Source organism: Coregonus lavaretus (genome assembly GCF_964263955.1).
Source record: "Coregonus lavaretus genome assembly, contig: HAP1_SCAFFOLD_7994, whole genome shotgun sequence".
NCBI classification, from domain to species: Eukaryota; Metazoa; Chordata; class Actinopteri; order Salmoniformes; family Salmonidae; genus Coregonus; species Coregonus lavaretus.
This window is the reverse complement of record NW_028160906.1, coordinates 1-17,500: the sequence shown is the minus strand read 5'-3', so window position 1 is coordinate 17,500 and position 17,500 is coordinate 1. Positions and strand designations below refer to the sequence as shown.

Sequence of the window (17,500 nt, the reverse complement as noted above, 5' to 3'; positions counted from 1 at the left end):
GCCAGCCAGCCAGCCAGTCAGCCAGCCAGCCAGCCAGTCAGTCAGCCAGTCAGTCAGCCAATCAGCCAGCCAGCCAGCCAGTCAGTCAGCCAATCAGCCAGCCAGCCAGCCAGCCAGCCACAGCACACAGCCAGACATTCCCTTGGTCCTGCTTCTTCAAATACAACCTCAGTCCCACAAGAACCCAGACCCAACTAACCTACTCCCCCACATGAAACTTCCCTTCTCTCCCCTTCACTTCAGACTGCTGGGATCTATCTGTGGTGCTCTGGCCATGTCCTTGTAACACCACTCACTATCAGAGCTCAGCCTTTACAGCTATACATTTATGAAATAGGGCCGGGAGTTTTTCCTGACCACGCCAACTCTACAGTTTTTATGACATAAACAAACAAGCAAGAAAACATTGTACACCAATTCTTTTTTTGCTAAGATTTTATTTGACCTTTTATCAACAATACAAAACATCCACATACAAACAACAACATCACCCAAACATCCACATCGCCCCTGCCCAGACCCGCTAGCACACACCCCCATCTCCAGCGCCAGCATCACTTTACGCCACATGGCCTCAAACTGCACCATTTTGTTTCTCTCCATAGTCCACTTTACATTTTTAGATAATGAAGAATTTGACCTTTCCATTGCGTTAATGATGGAGGATTGGTTGATTTCCAGTTTTTAAGTACACGTATTTTAAAGATGATTGATAGAAAAGTATCTTCCAAATCATCGGGTGTCTCACTGCACCCTCATATGATGTGTCTTGAAATATGCAGACAGACGGATTAAAAGTACATTTACATAGTAATACTTCTGACAGCGAGTCTTTCTAACTACGCCCATAACTTTTGGACTTTATAACATTCCCAGAAGGCATGAATTATTGAGTCATTAGTAGTTTTACACTTCAGACATGACTCTGCCATTGTGCTGTAGAATTTGTGAATGTTGTCTCTTGTCTAATAAATTCTGTACATTGGTTTATACTGGATTAAGCGTACATTTTAGTTAACTGTAATTTAGTTAGGTATGTTCCAACACTCCCTCCATCTTGTGCCAATATCAGTTATTTTTAAGTCTTTGTTTAATAGTTTATATATTTTTTCTAAGAGATTGTCAGTTGGATCGGCTCTCTGCAAGGTTTTCTATATCTCACCTATCATATGAATATCATTTTCTGACTCAAATAGGATTCCCTCAAGATTGCTCTGATGTCCAAAACATGAACATTTTGTGATAAAAAAACGTTTAAGTTGCATGTATTTGAAAATATACCCAAAATTGCTTTTTAAAATTGTCATGGAAATACGGTTCTCAAGCTCACATTGATATTCTGACACCAATAGACTATAGCAGTGCGAGTCAAAAGTTGATGAGTTATTAATATACAGTGAAAGTATTCAGACCCCTTGACTTTTTCCACATTTTGTCACGTTACAGCCTTATTCTAAAATGGATAAAATACAAAACGGAAATATTACATTTACATAAGTATTCAGACCCTTTACTCAGTACTTTGTTGAAGCACCTTTGGCAGCGATTACAGCCTCGAGTCTTCTTGGGTATGACACTACACGCTTGGCACACCTGTATTTGGGGAGTTTCTCCCATTCTTCTCTGCAGATCCTCTCAAGCTCTGTCAGGTTGGATGGGGAGCGTTGCTGCACAGCTATTTTCAGGTCTCTCCAGAGATGTTCGATCGGGTTCAAGTCCAGGCTCTGGCTGGGCCACTCAAGGACATTTAGAGACTTGTCCCGAAGCCACTCCTGCGTTGTCTTGGCTGTGTGCTTAGGGTTGTTGTCCTGTTGGAAGGTGAAGCTTCGCCCCAGTCTGAGGTCCTGAGCGCTCTGGAGCAGGTTTTCATCAATGATCTCTCTGTACTTTGCTCCGTTCATCTTTCCCTCGATCCTGACTAGTCTCCCAGTCCCCACTGCTGAAAAACATCCCCACAGCATGATGCTGCCACCACCATGCTTCACCGTAGGGATGGTGCCAGGTTTCCTCCAGATGTGACGCTTGGCATTCAGGCCAAATAGTTCAATCTTGGTTTCATCAGACCAGAGAATCTTGTTTCTCATGGTCTGAGAGTCCTTTAGGTGCCTTTTGGCAAACTCCAAGCGGGCTGTCATGTGCCTTTTACTGAGGAGTGGCTTCTGTCTGGCCACTCTAGCATAAAGGCCTGATTGGTGGAGTGCTGCACAGATGGTTGTCCTTCTGGAAGGTTCTACCATCTCCACAGAGGAACTCTGGAGCTCTGTCAGAGTGACCATCGGGTTCTTGGTCACCTCCCTGACCATTGCCCTTCTCCCCGATTACTCAGTTTGGCCGGGTGGCCAGCTTTAGGAAGAGTCTTTGTGGTTCCAAACTTCTTCCATTTAAGAATGATGGAGGCCACTGTGTTCTTGGGGACCTGTTTTGTTACCCTTCCCCAGATCTGTGCCTCGACACAATCCTGTCTCGGAGCTCTACGGACAATTATTTCGACCTCATGGCTTGGTTTTTGCTCTGAAATGCACTGATAACTGTGGGATATTATATAGACAAATGTGTGCCTTTCCAAATCATGTCCAATCAATTGAATTTACCACAGGTGGACTCCAATCATGTTGTAGAAACACTTCAAGGATGATCAATGGAAACAGGATGCACCTGAGCTCAATTTCGAGACTCATAGCAAAGGGTCTGAATACCTATGTAAATAAGGTATTTCTATTTTAAAGTTGCTATACATTTGCAAAAATGTCTAAAAACATGTTTTCGCTTTGACATTATTGTGATGAGGATAAAAAAATAAATAAACATTTTAGAATAAGGCTGTAACAGAATGAGGAAAATGGGAAGGGGTCTGAATACTTTCCGAATGAACGTGACTCATATTGAACTGACGAGTCAGTTCTCCAGTCACAGATAACGCTACTGTCAGGGGATGGAGTTGAAATGTGCTGACCAATCAGAGGGAAGGAAGGAGAAAGAGAGAAAAAAGAGAAACCGCGTGATGTTCTGATGTTCATTCACCCACACAGTCAGCGGTCAGCCCTCCATCTCCTCCCTCCTTCTCCTCCTCACTCACGTTCCTTCGCTCCCCTCCCTCTCTCATAGCTCTCACCCCCTGTCCTCTTTCCGGCCTTACACGGACCACAACAATGAAGGCATGGTTCAACACACTATGTGTCTTAGGAACATAGGAACGGCTTAGGAACATGCAAGTGTGCTTGCGCCCGTCTGTGCTTGCGTGTGGCCCTATTTGACTGTTATATCACTTTGTGGTAGAGTGTTTTAGTTGTGGTGGTGTTTTAGTTGTGGTGGTGTTTTAGTTGTGGTGGTGTTTTAGTTGTGGTAGTGTTTTAGTTGTAGGAGAGTGTTTTAGTTGTGGTGGTGTTTTAGTTGTGGTAGAGTGTTTTAGTTGTGGTAGAAGGTTTTAGTTGCGGTAGTGTTTTAGTTGTGGTAGTGTGTTTTAGTTGTGGTAGAGTGTTTTAGTTGTGGTAGTGTTTTAGTTGTGGTAGAGTGTTTTAGTTGTGGTAGAGTGTTTTAGTTGTGGTGGTGTTTTAGTTGTGGTAGAGTGTTTTAGTTGTGGTAGAGTGTTTTAGTTGTGGTAGAGTGTTTTAGTTGTGGTAGAAGGTTTTAGTTGCGGTAGTGTTTTAGTTGTGGTAGTGTTTTAGTTGTGGTGGTGTTTTAGTTGTGGTAGAGTGTTTTAGTTGTGGTAGTGTTTTAGTTGTGGTAGAAGGTTTTAGTTGTGGTAGTGTTTTAGTTGTGGTAGTGTTTTAGTTATGGTGGTGTTTTAGTTGTGGTAGAGTGTTTTAGTTGTGGTAGAGTGTTTTAGTTGTGGTAGTGTTTTAGTTGTGGTAGTGTTTTAGTTGTGGTAGTATTTTAGTTGTGGTAGAAGGTTTTAGTTGCGGTAGTGTTTTAGTTGTGGTAGTGTTTTAGTTGTGGTAGTGTTTTAGTTGTGGTAGAGTGTTTTAGTTGTGGTGGTGTTTTAGTTGTGGTAGAAGGTTTTAGTTGCAGTAGTGTTTTAGTTGTGGTAGTGTTTTAGTTGTGGTAGAGTGTTTTAGTTGTGGTGGTGTTTTAGTTGTGGTAGAGTGTTTTAGTTGTGGTGGTGTTTTAGTTGTGGTAGTGTTTTAGTTGTGGTAGTGTTTTAGTTGTGGTAGAAGGTTTTAGTTGCGGTAGTGTTTTAGTTGTGGTAGTGTTTTAGTTGTGGTAGAGTGTTTTAGTTGTGGTGGTGTTTTAGTTGTGAAAGAGTGTTTTAGTTGTGGTGGTGTTTTAGTTGTGGTGGTGTTTTAGGTGTGGTAGAGTGTGTTTTAGTTGTGGTAGTGTTTTAGTTGTGGTAGTGTTTTAGTTGTGGTGGTGTTTTAGTTATGGTGGTGTTTTAGTTGTGGTAGAGTGTTTTAGTTGTGGTGGTGTTTTAGTTGTGGTAGTGTTTTAGTTGTAGTAGAGTGTTTTAGTTGTGGTGGTGTTTTAGTTGTGGTGGTGTTTTAGTTTTGGTGGTGTTTTAGTTATGGTAGTGTTTTAGTTGTGGTGGTGTTTTAGTTGTGGTTGTGTTTTAGTTGTGGTAGTGTTTTAGTTGTGGTAGTGTTTTAGTTGTGGTGGTGTTTTAGTTGTGGTAGTGTGTTTTAGTTGTGGTGGTGTTTTAGTTGTGGTAGTGTGTTTTAGTTGTGGTAGAATGTTTTAGTTATGGTAAAGTGTTTTAGTTGTAGTAGAGTGTTTTAGTTATGGTAAAGTGTTTTAGTTGTGGTAGAGTGTTTTAGTTGTGGTGGTGTTTTAGTTGTGGTAAAGTGTTTTAGTTATGGTAAAGTGTTTTAGCTGTGGTGGTGTTTTAGTTGTGGTGGTGTTTTAGTTGTGGTGGTGTTTTAGTTGTGGTAGTGTTTTAGTTGTAGTAGAGTGTTTTAGTTGTGGTGGTGTTTTAGTTGTGGTGGTGTTTTAGTTGTGGTAGAGTGTTTTAGTTGTGGTGGTGTTTTAGTTGTGGTAGTGTTTTAGTTGTGGTAGTGTTTTAGTTGTGGTAGTGTTTTAGTTGTGGTGGTGTTTTAGTTGTGGTAGTGTGTTTTAGTTGTGGTGGTGTTTTAGTTGTGGTGGTGTTTTAGTTGTGGTAGTGTTTTAGTTGTAGTAGAGTGTTTTAGTTGTGGTGGTGTTTTAGTTGTGGTGGTGTTTTAGTTGTGGTAGAGTGTTTTAGTTGTGGTGGTGTTTTAGTTGTGGTGGTGTTTTAGTTGTGGTGGTGTTTTAGTTGTGGTAGTGTTTTAGTTGTAGGAGAGTGTTTTAGTTGTGGTGGTGTTTTAGTTGTGGTAGAGTGTTTTAGTTGTGGTAGAAGGTTTTAGTTGCGGTAGTGTTTTAGTTGTGGTAGTGTGTTTTAGTTGTGGTAGAGTGTTTTAGTTGTGGTAGTGTTTTAGTTGTGGTAGAGTGTTTTAGTTGTGGTAGAGTGTTTTAGTGTTGGTGGTGTTTTAGTTGTGGTAGAGTGTTTTAGTTGTGGTAGAGTGTTTTAGTTGTGGTAGAGTGTTTTAGTTGTGGTAGAAGGTTTTAGTTGCGGTAGTGTTTTAGTTGTGGTAGTGTTTTAGTTGTGGTGGTGTTTTAGTTGTGGTAGAGTGTTTTAGTTGTGGTAGTGTTTTAGTTGTGGTAGAAGGTTTTAGTTGTGGTAGTGTTTTAGTTGTGGTAGTGTTTTAGTTATGGTGGTGTTTTAGTTGTGGTAGAGTGTTTTAGTTGTGGTAGAGTGTTTTAGTTGTGGTAGTGTTTTAGTTGTGGTAGTGTTTTAGTTTTGGTAGTTTTTTAGTTGTGGTAGAAGGTTTTAGTTGCGGTAGTGTTTTAGTTGTGGTAGTGTTTTAGTTGTGGTAGTGTTTTAGTTGTGGTAGAGTGTTTTAGTTGTGGTGGTGTTTTAGTTGTGGTAGAAGGTTTTAGTTGCGGTAGTGTTTTAGTTGTGGTAGTGTTTTAGTTGTGGTAGAGTGTTTTAGTTGTGGTGGTGTTTTAGTTGTGGTAGAGTGTTTTAGTTGTGGTGGTGTTTTAGTTGTGGTAGTGTTTTAGTTGTGGTAGTGTTTTAGTTGTGGTAGAAGGTTTTAGTTGCGGTAGTGTTTTAGTTGTGGTAGTGTTTTAGTTGTGGTAGAGTGTTTTAGTTGTGGTGGTGTTTTAGTTGTGAAAGAGTGTTTTAGTTGTGGTGGTGTTTTAGTTGTGGTGGTGTTTTAGTTGTGGTAGAGTGTGTTTTAGTTGTGGTAGTGTTTTAGTTGTGGTAGTGTTTTAGTTGTGGTGGTGTTTTAGTTATGGTGGTGTTTTAGTTGTGGTAGAGTGTTTTAGTTGTGGTGGTGTTTTAGTTGTGGTAGTGTTTTAGTTGTAGTAGAGTGTTTTAGTTGTGGTGGTGTTTTAGTTGTGGTGGTGTTTTAGTTTTGGTGGTGTTTTAGTTATGGTAGTGTTTTAGTTGTGGTGGTGTTTTAGTTGTGGTTGTGTTTTAGTTGTGGTAGTGTTTTAGTTGTGGTAGTGTTTTAGTTGTGGTGGTGTTTTAGTTGTGGTAGTGTATTTTAGTTGTGGTGGTGTTTTAGTTATGGTAGTGTGTTTTAGTTGTGGTAGAATGTTTTAGTTATGGTAAAGTGTTTTAGTTGTAGTAGAGTGTTTTAGTTATGGTAAAGTGTTTTAGTTGTGGTAGAGTGTTTTAGTTGTGGTGGTGTTTTAGTTGTGGTAAAGTGTTTTAGTTATGGTAAAGTGTTTTAGCTGTGGTGGTGTTTTAGTTGTGGTGGTGTTTTAGTTGTGGTGGTGTTTTAGTTGTGGTAGTGTTTTAGTTGTAGTAGAGTGTTTTAGTTGTGGTGGTGTTTTAGTTGTGGTGGTGTTTTAGTTGTGGTAGAGTGTTTTAGTTGTGGTGGTGTTTTAGTTGTGGTAGTGTTTTAGTTGTGGTAGTGTTTTAGTTGTGGTAGTGTTTTAGTTGTGGTGGTGTTTTAGTTGTGGTAGTGTGTTTTAGTTGTGGTGGTGTTTTAGTTGTGGTGGTGTTTTAGTTGTGGTAGTGTTTTAGTTGTAGTAGAGTGTTTTAGTTGTGGTGGTGTTTTAGTTGTGGTGGTGTTTTAGTTGTGGTAGAGTGTTTTAGTTGTGGTGGTGTTTTAGTTGTGGTAGTGTTTTAGTTGTGGTAGTGTTTTAGTTGTGGTAGTGTTTTAGTTGTGGTGGTGTTTTAGTTGTGGTAGAGTGTTTTAGTTGTGGTGGTGTTTTAGTTGTGGTAGTGTTTTAGTTGTAGTAGAGTGTTTTAGTTGTGGTGGTGTTTTAGTTGTGGTGATGTTTTAGTTTTGGTGGTGTTTTAGTTATGGTAGTGTTTTAGTTGTGGTGGTGTTTTAGTTGTGGTAGTGTTTTAGTTGTTGTAGTGTTTTAGTTGTGGTAGTTTTTTAGTTGTGGTAGAAGGTTTTAGTTGTGGTAGAATGTTTTAGTTATGGTAAAGTGTTTTAGTTGTAGTAGAGTGTTTTAGTTATGGTAAAGTGTTTTAGTTGTGGTAGAGTGTTTTAGTTGTGGTGGTGTTTTAGTTGTGGTAGAGTGTTTTAGTTATGGTAAAGTGTTTTAGTTGTGATACTGTTTTAGTTATGGTAGTGTTTTAGTTGTGATACTGTTTTAGTTATGGTAGTGTTTTAGTTATGGTAGTGTTTTAGTTGTAGTAGAGTGTTTTAGTTATGGTAAAGTGTTTTAGTTGTAGGAGAGTGTTTTAGTTGTGGTTGTGTTTTAGTTGTGGTAGTGTTTTAGTTGTGGTAGTGTTTTAGTTGTGGTAGTGTTTTAATTGTGGTAGAAGGTTTTAGTTGTGATACTGTTTTAGTTATGGTAGTGTTTTAGTTATGGTAGTGTTTTAGTTGTGGTGGTGTTTTAGTTGTGGTAGTGTTTTAGTTGTGGTAGTGTTTTAGTTGTGGTAGTGTTTTAGTTGCGGTAGTGTTTTAGTTATGGTAGTGTTTTAGTTGTGGTAGTGTTTTAGTTGTGGTGGTGTTTTAGTTGTGGTAGAGTGTTTTAGTTGTGGTGGTGTTTTAGTTTTGGTGGTGTTTTAGTTATGGTAGTGTTTTAGTTGTGGTGGTGTTTTAGTTGTGGTAGTGTTTTAGTTGTGGTAGTGTTTTAGTTGTGGTAGTTTTTTAGTTGTGGTAGAAGGTTTTAGTTGTGGTAGAATGTTTTAGTTATGGTAAAGTGTTTTAGTTGTAGTAGAGTGTTTTAGTTATGGTAAAGTGTTTTAGTTGTGGTAGAGTGTTTTAGTTGTGGTGTTTTAGTTGTGGTAGAGTGTTTTAGTTATGGTAAAGTGTTTTAGTTGTGGTAGAGTGTTTTAGTTGTGGTGGGGTTTTAGTTGTGGTAGAGTGTTTTAGTTGTGGTAGAGTGTTTTAGTTGTGGTAGTGTTTTAGTTGTGGTAGTGTTTTAGTTGTGGTAGAAGGTTTTAGTTGTGATACTGTTTTAGTTATGGTAGTGTTTTAGTTATGGTAGTGTTTTAGTTGTGGTAGAGTGTTTTAGTTATGGTAAAGTGTTTTAGTTGTAGGAGAGTGTTTTAGTTGTGGTAGTGTTTTAGTTGTGGTAGTGTTTTAGTTGTGGTAGTGTTTTAGTTGTGGTAGTGTTTTAGTTGTGGTAGAAGGTTTTAGTTGTGATACTGTTTTAGTTATGGTAGTGTTTTAGTTATGGTAGTGTTTTAGTTGTGGTGGTGTTTTAGTTGTGGTAGTGTTTTAGTTGTGGTAGTGTTTTAGTTGTGGTAGTGTTTTAGTTGCGGTAGTGTTTTAGTTATGGTAGTGTTTTAGTTGTGGTAGTGTTTTAGTTGTGGTGGTGTTTTAGTTGTGGTAGAGTGTTTTAGTTATGGTAAAGTGTTTTAGTTGTAGGAGAGTGTTTTAGTTGTGGTAGTGTTTTAGTTGTGGTAGTGTTTTAGTTGTGGTAGTGTTTTAGTTGCGGTAGTGTTTTAGTTATGGTAGTGTTTTAGTTGTGGTAGTGTTTTAGTTGTGGTGGTGTTTTAGGTGTGGTAGTGTTTTAGTTGTGGTGGTGTTTTAGTTGTGGTGGTGTTTTAGTTGTGGTAGTGTTTTAGTTGTGGTAGTGTTTTAGTTGTGGTAGTATTTTAGTTGTGGTGGTGTTTTAGTTGCGGTAGTGTTTTAGTTATGGTGGTGTTTTAGTTGTGGTAGTGTTTTAGTTGTGGTGGTGTTTTAGTTGTGGTGGTGTTTTAGTTGTGGTGGTGTTTTAGTTGTGGTGGTGTTTTAGTTGTGGTAGTGTTTTAGTTGTGGTAGAGTGTTTTAGTTGTGGTGGTGTTTTAGTTGTGGTAGTGTTTTAGTTGCGGTAGTGTTTTAGTTGTGGTGGTGTTTTAGTTGTAGTGGAGTGTTTTAGTTGTAGTAGAGTGTTTTAGTTGTGGTAGTGTTTTAGTTGTGGTAGTGTTTTAGTTATGGTAGTGTTTTAGTTGTGGTAGTGTTTTAGTTGTGGTGGTGTTTTAGTTGTGGTAGTGTTTTAGTTGCGGTAGTGTTTTAGTTATGGTGGTGTTTTAGTTGTGGTAGTGTTTTAGTTGTGGTGGTGTTTTAGTTGTGAAAGAGTGTTTTAGTTGTGGTGGTGTTTTAGTTGTGGTGGTGTTTTAGTTGTGGTAGAGTGTGTTTTAGTTGTGGTAGTGTTTTAGTTGTGGTAGTGTTTTAGTTGTGGTGGTGTTTTAGTTATGGTGGTGTTTTAGTTGTGGTAGAGTGTTTTAGTTGTGGTGGTGTTTTAGTTGTGGTAGTGTTTTAGTTGTAGTAGAGTGTTTTAGTTGTGGTGGTGTTTTAGTTGTGGTGGTGTTTTAGTTTTGGTGGTGTTTTAGTTATGGTAGTGTTTTAGTTGTGGTGGTGTTTTAGTTGTGGTTGTGTTTTAGTTGTGGTAGTGTTTTAGTTGTGGTAGTGTTTTAGTTGTGGTGGTGTTTTAGTTGTGGTAGTGTGTTTTAGTTGTGGTGGTGTTTTAGTTGTGGTAGTGTGTTTTAGTTGTGGTAGAATGTTTTAGTTATGGTAAAGTGTTTTAGTTGTAGTAGAGTGTTTTAGTTATGGTAAAGTGTTTTAGTTGTGGTAGAGTGTTTTAGTTGTGGTGGTGTTTTAGTTGTGGTAAAGTGTTTTAGTTATGGTAAAGTGTTTTAGCTGTGGTGGTGTTTTAGTTGTGGTGGTGTTTTAGTTGTGGTGGTGTTTTAGTTGTGGTAATGTTTTAGTTGTAGTAGAGTGTTTTAGTTGTGGTGGTGTTTTAGTTGTGGTGGTGTTTTAGTTGTGGTAGAGTGTTTTAGTTGTGGTGGTGTTTTAGTTGTGGTAGTGTTTTAGTTGTGGTAGTGTTTTAGTTGTGGTAGTGTTTTAGTTGTGGTGGTGTTTTAGTTGTGGTAGTGTGTTTTAGTTGTGGTGGTGTTTTAGTTGTGGTGGTGTTTTAGTTGTGGTAGTGTTTTAGTTGTAGTAGAGTGTTTTAGTTGTGGTGGTGTTTTAGTTGTGGTGGTGTTTTAGTTGTGGTAGAGTATTTTAGTTGTGGTGGTGTTTTAGTTGTGGTAGTGTTTTAGTTGTGGTAGTGTTTTAGTTGTGGTAGTGTTTTAGTTGTGGTGGTGTTTTAGTTGTGGTGGTGTTTTAGTTGTGGTAGAGTGTGTTTTAGTTGTGGTAGTGTTTTAGTTGTGGTAGTGTTTTAGTTGTGGTGGTGTTTTAGTTATGGTGGTGTTTTAGTTGTGGTAGAGTGTTTTAGTTGTGGTGGTGTTTTAGTTGTGGTAGTGTTTTAGTTGTAGTAGAGTGTTTTAGTTGTGGTGGTGTTTTAGTTGTGGTGGTGTTTTAGTTTTGGTGGTGTTTTAGTTATGGTAGTGTTTTAGTTGTGGTGGTGTTTTAGTTGTGGTTGTGTTTTAGTTGTGGTAGTGTTTTAGTTGTGGTAGTGTTTTAGTTGTGGTGGTGTTTTAGTTGTGGTAGTGTGTTTTAGTTGTGGTGGTGTTTTAGTTGTGGTAGTGTGTTTTAGTTGTGGTAGAATGTTTTAGTTATGGTAAAGTGTTTTAGTTGTAGTAGAGTGTTTTAGTTATGGTAAAGTGTTTTAGTTGTGGTAGAGTGTTTTAGTTGTGGTGGTGTTTTAGTTGTGGTAAAGTGTTTTAGTTATGGTAAAGTGTTTTAGCTGTGGTGGTGTTTTAGTTGTGGTGGTGTTTTAGTTGTGGTGGTGTTTTAGTTGTGGTAGTGTTTTAGTTGTAGTAGAGTGTTTTAGTTGTGGTGGTGTTTTAGTTGTGGTAGTGTTTTAGTTGTGGTAGTGTTTTAGTTGTGGTAGTGTTTTAGTTGCGGTAGTGATTTAGTTATGGTAGTGTTTTAGTTGTGGTAGTGTTTTAGTTGTGGTGGTGTTTTAGTTGTGGTAGAGTGTTTTAGTTGTGGTGGTGTTTTAGTTTTGGTGGTGTTTTAGTTATGGTAGTGTTTTAGTTGTGGTGGTGTTTTAGTTGTGGTAGTGTTTTAGTTGTGGTAGTGTTTTAGTTGTGGTAGTTTTTTAGTTGTGGTAGAAGGTTTTAGTTGTGGTAGAATGTTTTAGTTATGGTAAAGTGTTTTAGTTGTAGTAGAGTGTTTTAGTTATGGTAAAGTGTTTTAGTTGTGGTAGAGTGTTTTAGTTGTGGTGTTTTAGTTGTGGTAGAGTGTTTTAGTTATGGTAAAGTGTTTTAGTTGTGGTAGAGTGTTTTAGTTGTGGTGGGGTTTTAGTTGTGGTAGAGTGTTTTAGTTGTGGTAGAGTGTTTTAGTTGTGGTAGTGTTTTAGTTGTGGTAGTGTTTTAGTTGTGGTAGAAGGTTTTAGTTGTGATACTGTTTTAGTTATGGTAGTGTTTTAGTTATGGTAGTGTTTTAGTTGTGGTAGAGTGTTTTAGTTATGGTAAAGTGTTTTAGTTGTAGGAGAGTGTTTTAGTTGTGGTAGTGTTTTAGTTGTGGTAGTGTTTTAGTTGTGGTAGTGTTTTAGTTGTGGTAGTGTTTTAGTTGTGGTAGAAGGTTTTAGTTGTGATACTGTTTTAGTTATGGTAGTGTTTTAGTTATGGTAGTGTTTTAGTTGTGGTGGTGTTTTAGTTGTGGTAGTGTTTTAGTTGTGGTAGTGTTTTAGTTGTGGTAGTGTTTTAGTTGCGGTAGTGTTTTAGTTATGGTAGTGTTTTAGTTGTGGTAGTGTTTTAGTTGTGGTGGTGTTTTAGTTGTGGTAGAGTGTTTTAGTTATGGTAAAGTGTTTTAGTTGTAGGAGAGTGTTTTAGTTGTGGTAGTGTTTTAGTTGTGGTAGTGTTTTAGTTGTGGTAGTGTTTTAGTTGCGGTAGTGTTTTAGTTATGGTAATGTTTTAGTTGTGGTAGTGTTTTAGTTGTGGTGGTGTTTTAGGTGTGGTAGTGTTTTAGTTGTGGTGGTGTTTTAGTTGTGGTGGTGTTTTAGTTGTGGTAGTGTTTTAGTTTTGGTAGTGTTTTAGTTGTGGTAGTATTTTAGTTGCGGTAGTGTTTTAGTTGTGGTGGTGTTTTAGTTGCGGTAGTGTTTTAGTTGTGGTGGTGTTTTAGTTGTGGTAGTGTTTTAGTTATGGTAGTGTTTTAGTTGCGGTAGTGTTTTAGTTATGGTGGTGTTTTAGTTGTGGTAGTGTTTTAGTTGTAGTAGAGTGTTTTAGTTATGGTAGTGTTTTAGTTGCGGTAGTGTTTTAGTTGTGGTGGTGTTTTAGTTGTGGTAGTGTTTTAGTTGCGGTAGTGTTTTAGTTGTGGTGGTGTTTTAGTTGCGGTAGTGTTTTAGTTATGGTGGTGTTTTAGTTGTGGTAGTGTTTTAGTTGTGGTGGTGTTTTAGTTGTGGTGGTGTTTTAGTTGTGGTGGTGTTTTAGTTGTGGTGGTGTTTTAGTTGTGGTGGTGTTTTAGTTGTGGTAGTGTTTTAGTTGTGGTAGAGTGTTTTAGTTGTGGTGGTGTTTTAGTTGTGGTAGTGTTTTAGTTGCGGTAGTGTTTTAGTTGTGGTGGTGTTTTAGTTGTAGTGGAGTGTTTTAGTTGTAGTAGAGTGTTTTAGTTGTGGTAGTGTTTTAGTTGTGGTAGTGTTTTAGTTATGGTAGTGTTTTAGTTGTGGTAGTGTTTTAGTTGTGGTGGTGTTTTAGTTGTGGTAGTGTTTTAGTTGCGGTAGTGTTTTAGTTATGGTGGTGTTTTAGTTGTGGTAGTGTTTTAGTTGTGGTGGTGTTTTAGTTGTGGTGGTGTTTTAGTTGTGGTGGTGTTTTAGTTGTGGTGGTGTTTTAGTTATGGTAGTGTTTTAGTTGTGGTGGTGTTTTAGTTGTGGTGGTGTTTTAGTTGTGGTAGAGTGTTTTAGTTGTGGTAGTGTTTTAGTTGTGGTAGTGTTTTAGTTGTGGTAGTGTTTTAGTTGTGGTAGAGTGTTTTAGTTGTGGTGGTGTTTTAGTTGTGGTAGTGTTTTAGTTGTAGTAGAGTGTTTTAGTTGTAGTAGAGTGTTTTAGTTGTGGTGGTGTTTTAGTTGTGGTGGTGTTTTAGTTTTGGTGGTGTTTTAGTTATGGTAGTGTTTTAGTTGTGGTGGTGTTTTAGTTGTGGTAGTGTTTTGGTTGTGGTAGTGTTTTAGTTGTGGTAGTGTTTTAGTTGTGGTAGTGTTTTAGTTGTGGTAGTGTTTTAGTTGTGGTGGTGTTTTTTAGTTGTGGTAGAAGGTTTTAGTTGTGGTGGTGTTTTAGTTGTGGTAGAAGGTTTTAGTTGTGGTAGAAGGTTTTAGTTGTGGTAGTGTTTTAGTTATTTTAGTGTTTTAGTTGTGGTAGTGTTTTAGTTGTGGTAGAGTGTTTTAGTTGTGGTAGTGTTTTAGTTGTGGTAGTGTTTTAGTTGTGGTAGAGTGTTTTAGTTGTGGTAGAGTGTTTTAGTTGTGGTAGAGTGTTTTAGTTGTGGTAGAGTGTTTTAGTTGTGGTATTGTTTTAGTTGTGGTAGAGTGTTTTAGTTGTGGTAGAGTGTTTTAGTTGTGGTGGTGTTTTAGTTGTGGTACTGTTTTAGTTGTAGTAGAGTGTTTTAGTTGTGGTAGAAGGTTTTAGTTGTGGTAGTGTTTTAGTTGTGGTAGAGTGTTTTAGTTGTGGTAGTGTTTTAGTTGTGGTAGTGTTTTAGTTGTGGTAGAGTGTTTTAGTTGTGGTAGAGTGTTTTAGTTGTGGTAGAGTGTTTTAGTTGTGGTAGAGTGTTTTAGTTGTGGTAGAGTGTTTTAGTTGTGGTAGAGTGTTTTAGTTGTGGTAGAGTGTTTTAGTTGTGGTAGAGTGTTTTAGTTGTGGTAGAGTGTTTTAGTGCACCATTACATGAAATGACGGGCACATGTTTTCAGTCTGTGTGTGTCAACTTGTTTTTTCCCTTCAGTGCACCCCCTGTGTGTGAGTACCCAGTGAGTCACTATCTGAGAGGACTCATTCACTACTGAATGTCAGCATGTGTCAGCGTGTCGTGTGTGTGTGTCAACGTATGTGTGTGTGTGTGTCAACGTGTGTGTGTGAGTGTGAGAGAGTGTGTGTGTGTCAGCGCTCAGCCCCTTTAGAGGGGCCCCTTCAATGAGAACCAGGCATGGTTCTACGCTGAGCCCTCTCTATCCCTGATTAACATTCCTCAGCCTGCTGGTCCCACCTGCTTCCTCTCCCCCCCTAACCCCCAGCCTGCTGGTCCCACCTGCTTCCTCACCCCCTAACCCCCAGCCTGCTGGTCCCACCTGCTTCCTCACCCCCTAACCCCCAGCCTGCTGGTCCCACCTGCTTCCTCTCCCCCCTAACCCCCAGCCTGCTGGTCCCACCTGCTTCCTCACCCCCTAACCCCCAGCCTGCTGGTCCCACCTGCTTCCTCTCCCCCCTAACCCCCAGCCTGCTGGTCCCACCTGTTTCCTCTCCCCCCTAACCCCCAGCCTGCTGGTCCCACCTGTTTCCTCTCCCCCCTAACCCCCAGCCTGCTCGTCCCACCTGCTTCCTCTCCCCCCTAACCCCCAGCCTGCTGGTCCCACCTGTTTCCTCTCCCCCCTAACCCCCAGCCTGCTGGTCCCACCTGTTTCCTCTCCCCCCTAACCCCCAGCCTGCTGGTCCCACCTGCTTCCTCACCCCCTAACCCGCAGCCTGCTGGTTCCACCTGCTTCCTCACCCCCTAACCCCCAGCCTGCTGGTCCCACCTGCTTCCTCTCCCCCCTAACCCCCAGCCTGCTGGTCCCACCTGCTTCCTCTCCCCCCTAACCCCCAGCCTGCTGGTCCCACCTGCTTCCTCACCCCCTAACCCCCAGCCTGCTGGTCCCACCTGCTTCCTCTCCCCCCTAACCCCCAGCCTGCTGGTCCCACCTGCTTCCTCTCCCCCCTAACCCCCAGCCTGCTGGTCCCACCTGCTTCCTCTCCCCCTAACCCCCAGCCTGCTGGTGCCACCTGCTTCCTCTCCCCCCAAACCCCAGCCTGCTGGTCCCACCTGCTTCCTCTCCCCCTAACCCCCAGCCTGCTGGTGCCACCTGCTTCCTCTCCCCCCAAACCCCAGCCTGCTGGTCCCACCTGCTTCCTCTCCCCCCTAACCCCCAGCCTGCTGGTCCCACCTGCTTCCTCTCCCCCCTAACCCCCAGCCTGCTGGTCCCACCTGCTTCCTCTCCCCCTAACCCCCAGCCTGCTGGTCCCACCTGCTTCCTCTCCCCCTAACCCCCAGCCTGCTGGTCCCACCTGCTTCCTCTCCCCCCAAACCCCCAGCCTGCTGGTTCCATCTGATCTCACCCAGATACACTGACCCTCAGATCAACAACACACATCATTAACACACACACACACACACACACACACACACACACACACACACACACACACACACACACACACACACACACACACACCTCCACACACATATCCACATATATCCACACACCCACACCCACCCACACACACATCAACCCTCATCCACAAATTAATTAACATATCTACACACATCCACCCTCCATGTCCTCTATCAATATCTACACACAGATCACATAGCTGTCTGGAATCTTGAAGCCTAACTCTAACTTAATCCTAACCTGAACTAAATCTGACCTTCCCCGCATCCTACCACAGTTCAGACAATAGATTCTGTTGTGCTGTAACCCTACCTTACTGTGCACTAGAGTCAGGGTTCTGGGTTTGAATGACGTCTGGAGTTCCCTTTTCACACCTCGGCTAGACCCAATTCTGTCGCTCCCTTGTTTTGTAACCAAGGTGTTGGAACAGAGGAGCACCAGTCCCAACTCTCCGATCCCAATTAAAGTACACCTAAACAATATGACATGCATACCCGTGCTGCTTCTATCAACAAATAAGCATTTCTAAAGTCTGCTAATTAATTTCACCCCTAATTTTGGGTTTCTCTGTTTTCTCCTCCAGGTCTGAACAGAACCAGTACCTTTTCCTGTGAGGCACACAACCGTAAAGGAGTGGCTACATCAGGCTCTGGGACCATCACAGTCCTGCCATCCAAGCCCCAGAGAGTCAGGGCTGTAGAAGTCACCAACTCTAGCCTGCTCCTCTCCTGGCAACCTGGCTTTGGAGGAGTCTATCCCATAACCCACTGCACCATACAGGTAATTACCCATAACCAACTGCACCATACAGGTAACTGCCCATAACCCATTGCACCATACAGGTAATTACCCTTAACCCACTGCACCATACAGGTAACTACCCATAACCCACTGCACCATACAGGTAATTACCCATAACCCACTGCACCATACAGGTAACTACCCATAACCCACTGCACCATACAGGTAACTACCCATAACCCACTGCACCATACAGGTAATTACCCATAACCCACTGCACCATACAGGTAACTACCCATAACCCACTGCACCATACAGGTAATTACCCATAACCCACTGCACCATACAGGTAACTACCCATAACCCACTGATACAGGTAACTACCCATAACCCACTGCACCATACAGGTAATTACCCATAACCCACTGCACCATACAGGTAAGACGGGACAGGGAAATACCATTCTGCAGAAATATGAAAAATGTAAACGTTGAAAAAATAAGTAACCAGTGTAACGTTTACTTTTGAATTGAAACACTACACTTTGCAGTGCGGTTGACAAAACTGTGCCGAGTGCAGATTTGCCTTTAGTGTTTGAGCTCCCGGTCAATAAACACATCAGTCTGCTAATCTGTAGACTGTCAGTAGTCTGTCTGTATTCCTAATGTAGTCTGTCAATAGTCTGTCAGTAGTCTGTCTGTATTCCTAATGTAGTCTGTCAATAGTCTGTCAGTCGTCTGTCTGTATTCCTAATGTAGTCTGTCAATAGTCTGTCAGTAGTCTGTCTGTCTGTATTCCTAATGTAGTCTGTCAATAGTCTGTCAGTAGTTTGTCTGTAGTCTGTCTGTAGTCTGTCAGTCGTCTGTCTGTAGACTGTCAATGATCTGTCAGTATTCTGTCTGTAGTCCCCTGTAGCTCAGTTGGTAGAGCATGGCACTTGCAACGCCAGGGTTGTGGGTTTGTTTCCCACGGGGGGCCAGTATGAAAAATGTATGCACTCACTAACTGTAAGTCGCTCTGGATAAGAGCGTCTGCTATATGACTAAAATGTAGTCAGTTTGTTAGTAGTCTGTCTGTAGTTTGTTAGTAGTCTGTCTGTAGACTGTCCGTGATCTGTCAACAGTCT

General features: G+C 40.9%; 1 protein-coding gene across 1 annotated transcript in view; it reads left to right on the top strand.

Annotated features, from left to right (window-relative positions):
• The window catches only part of LOC311121324 (tyrosine-protein kinase receptor UFO-like), a gene marked incomplete at both ends in the record, with an annotated part of 20,915 nt that extends 4,502 nt beyond the window's left edge, over positions 1–16,413 (top strand). Inside the window, one exon of the mRNA XM_084195825.1 lies at positions 16,217–16,413. Coding sequence (XP_084051951.1) covers positions 16,217–16,413 — 197 coding nt within the window. The remainder of the gene's footprint in view (positions 1–16,216) is intronic.
• Positions 16,414–17,500: the final 1,087 nt, after the last annotated feature.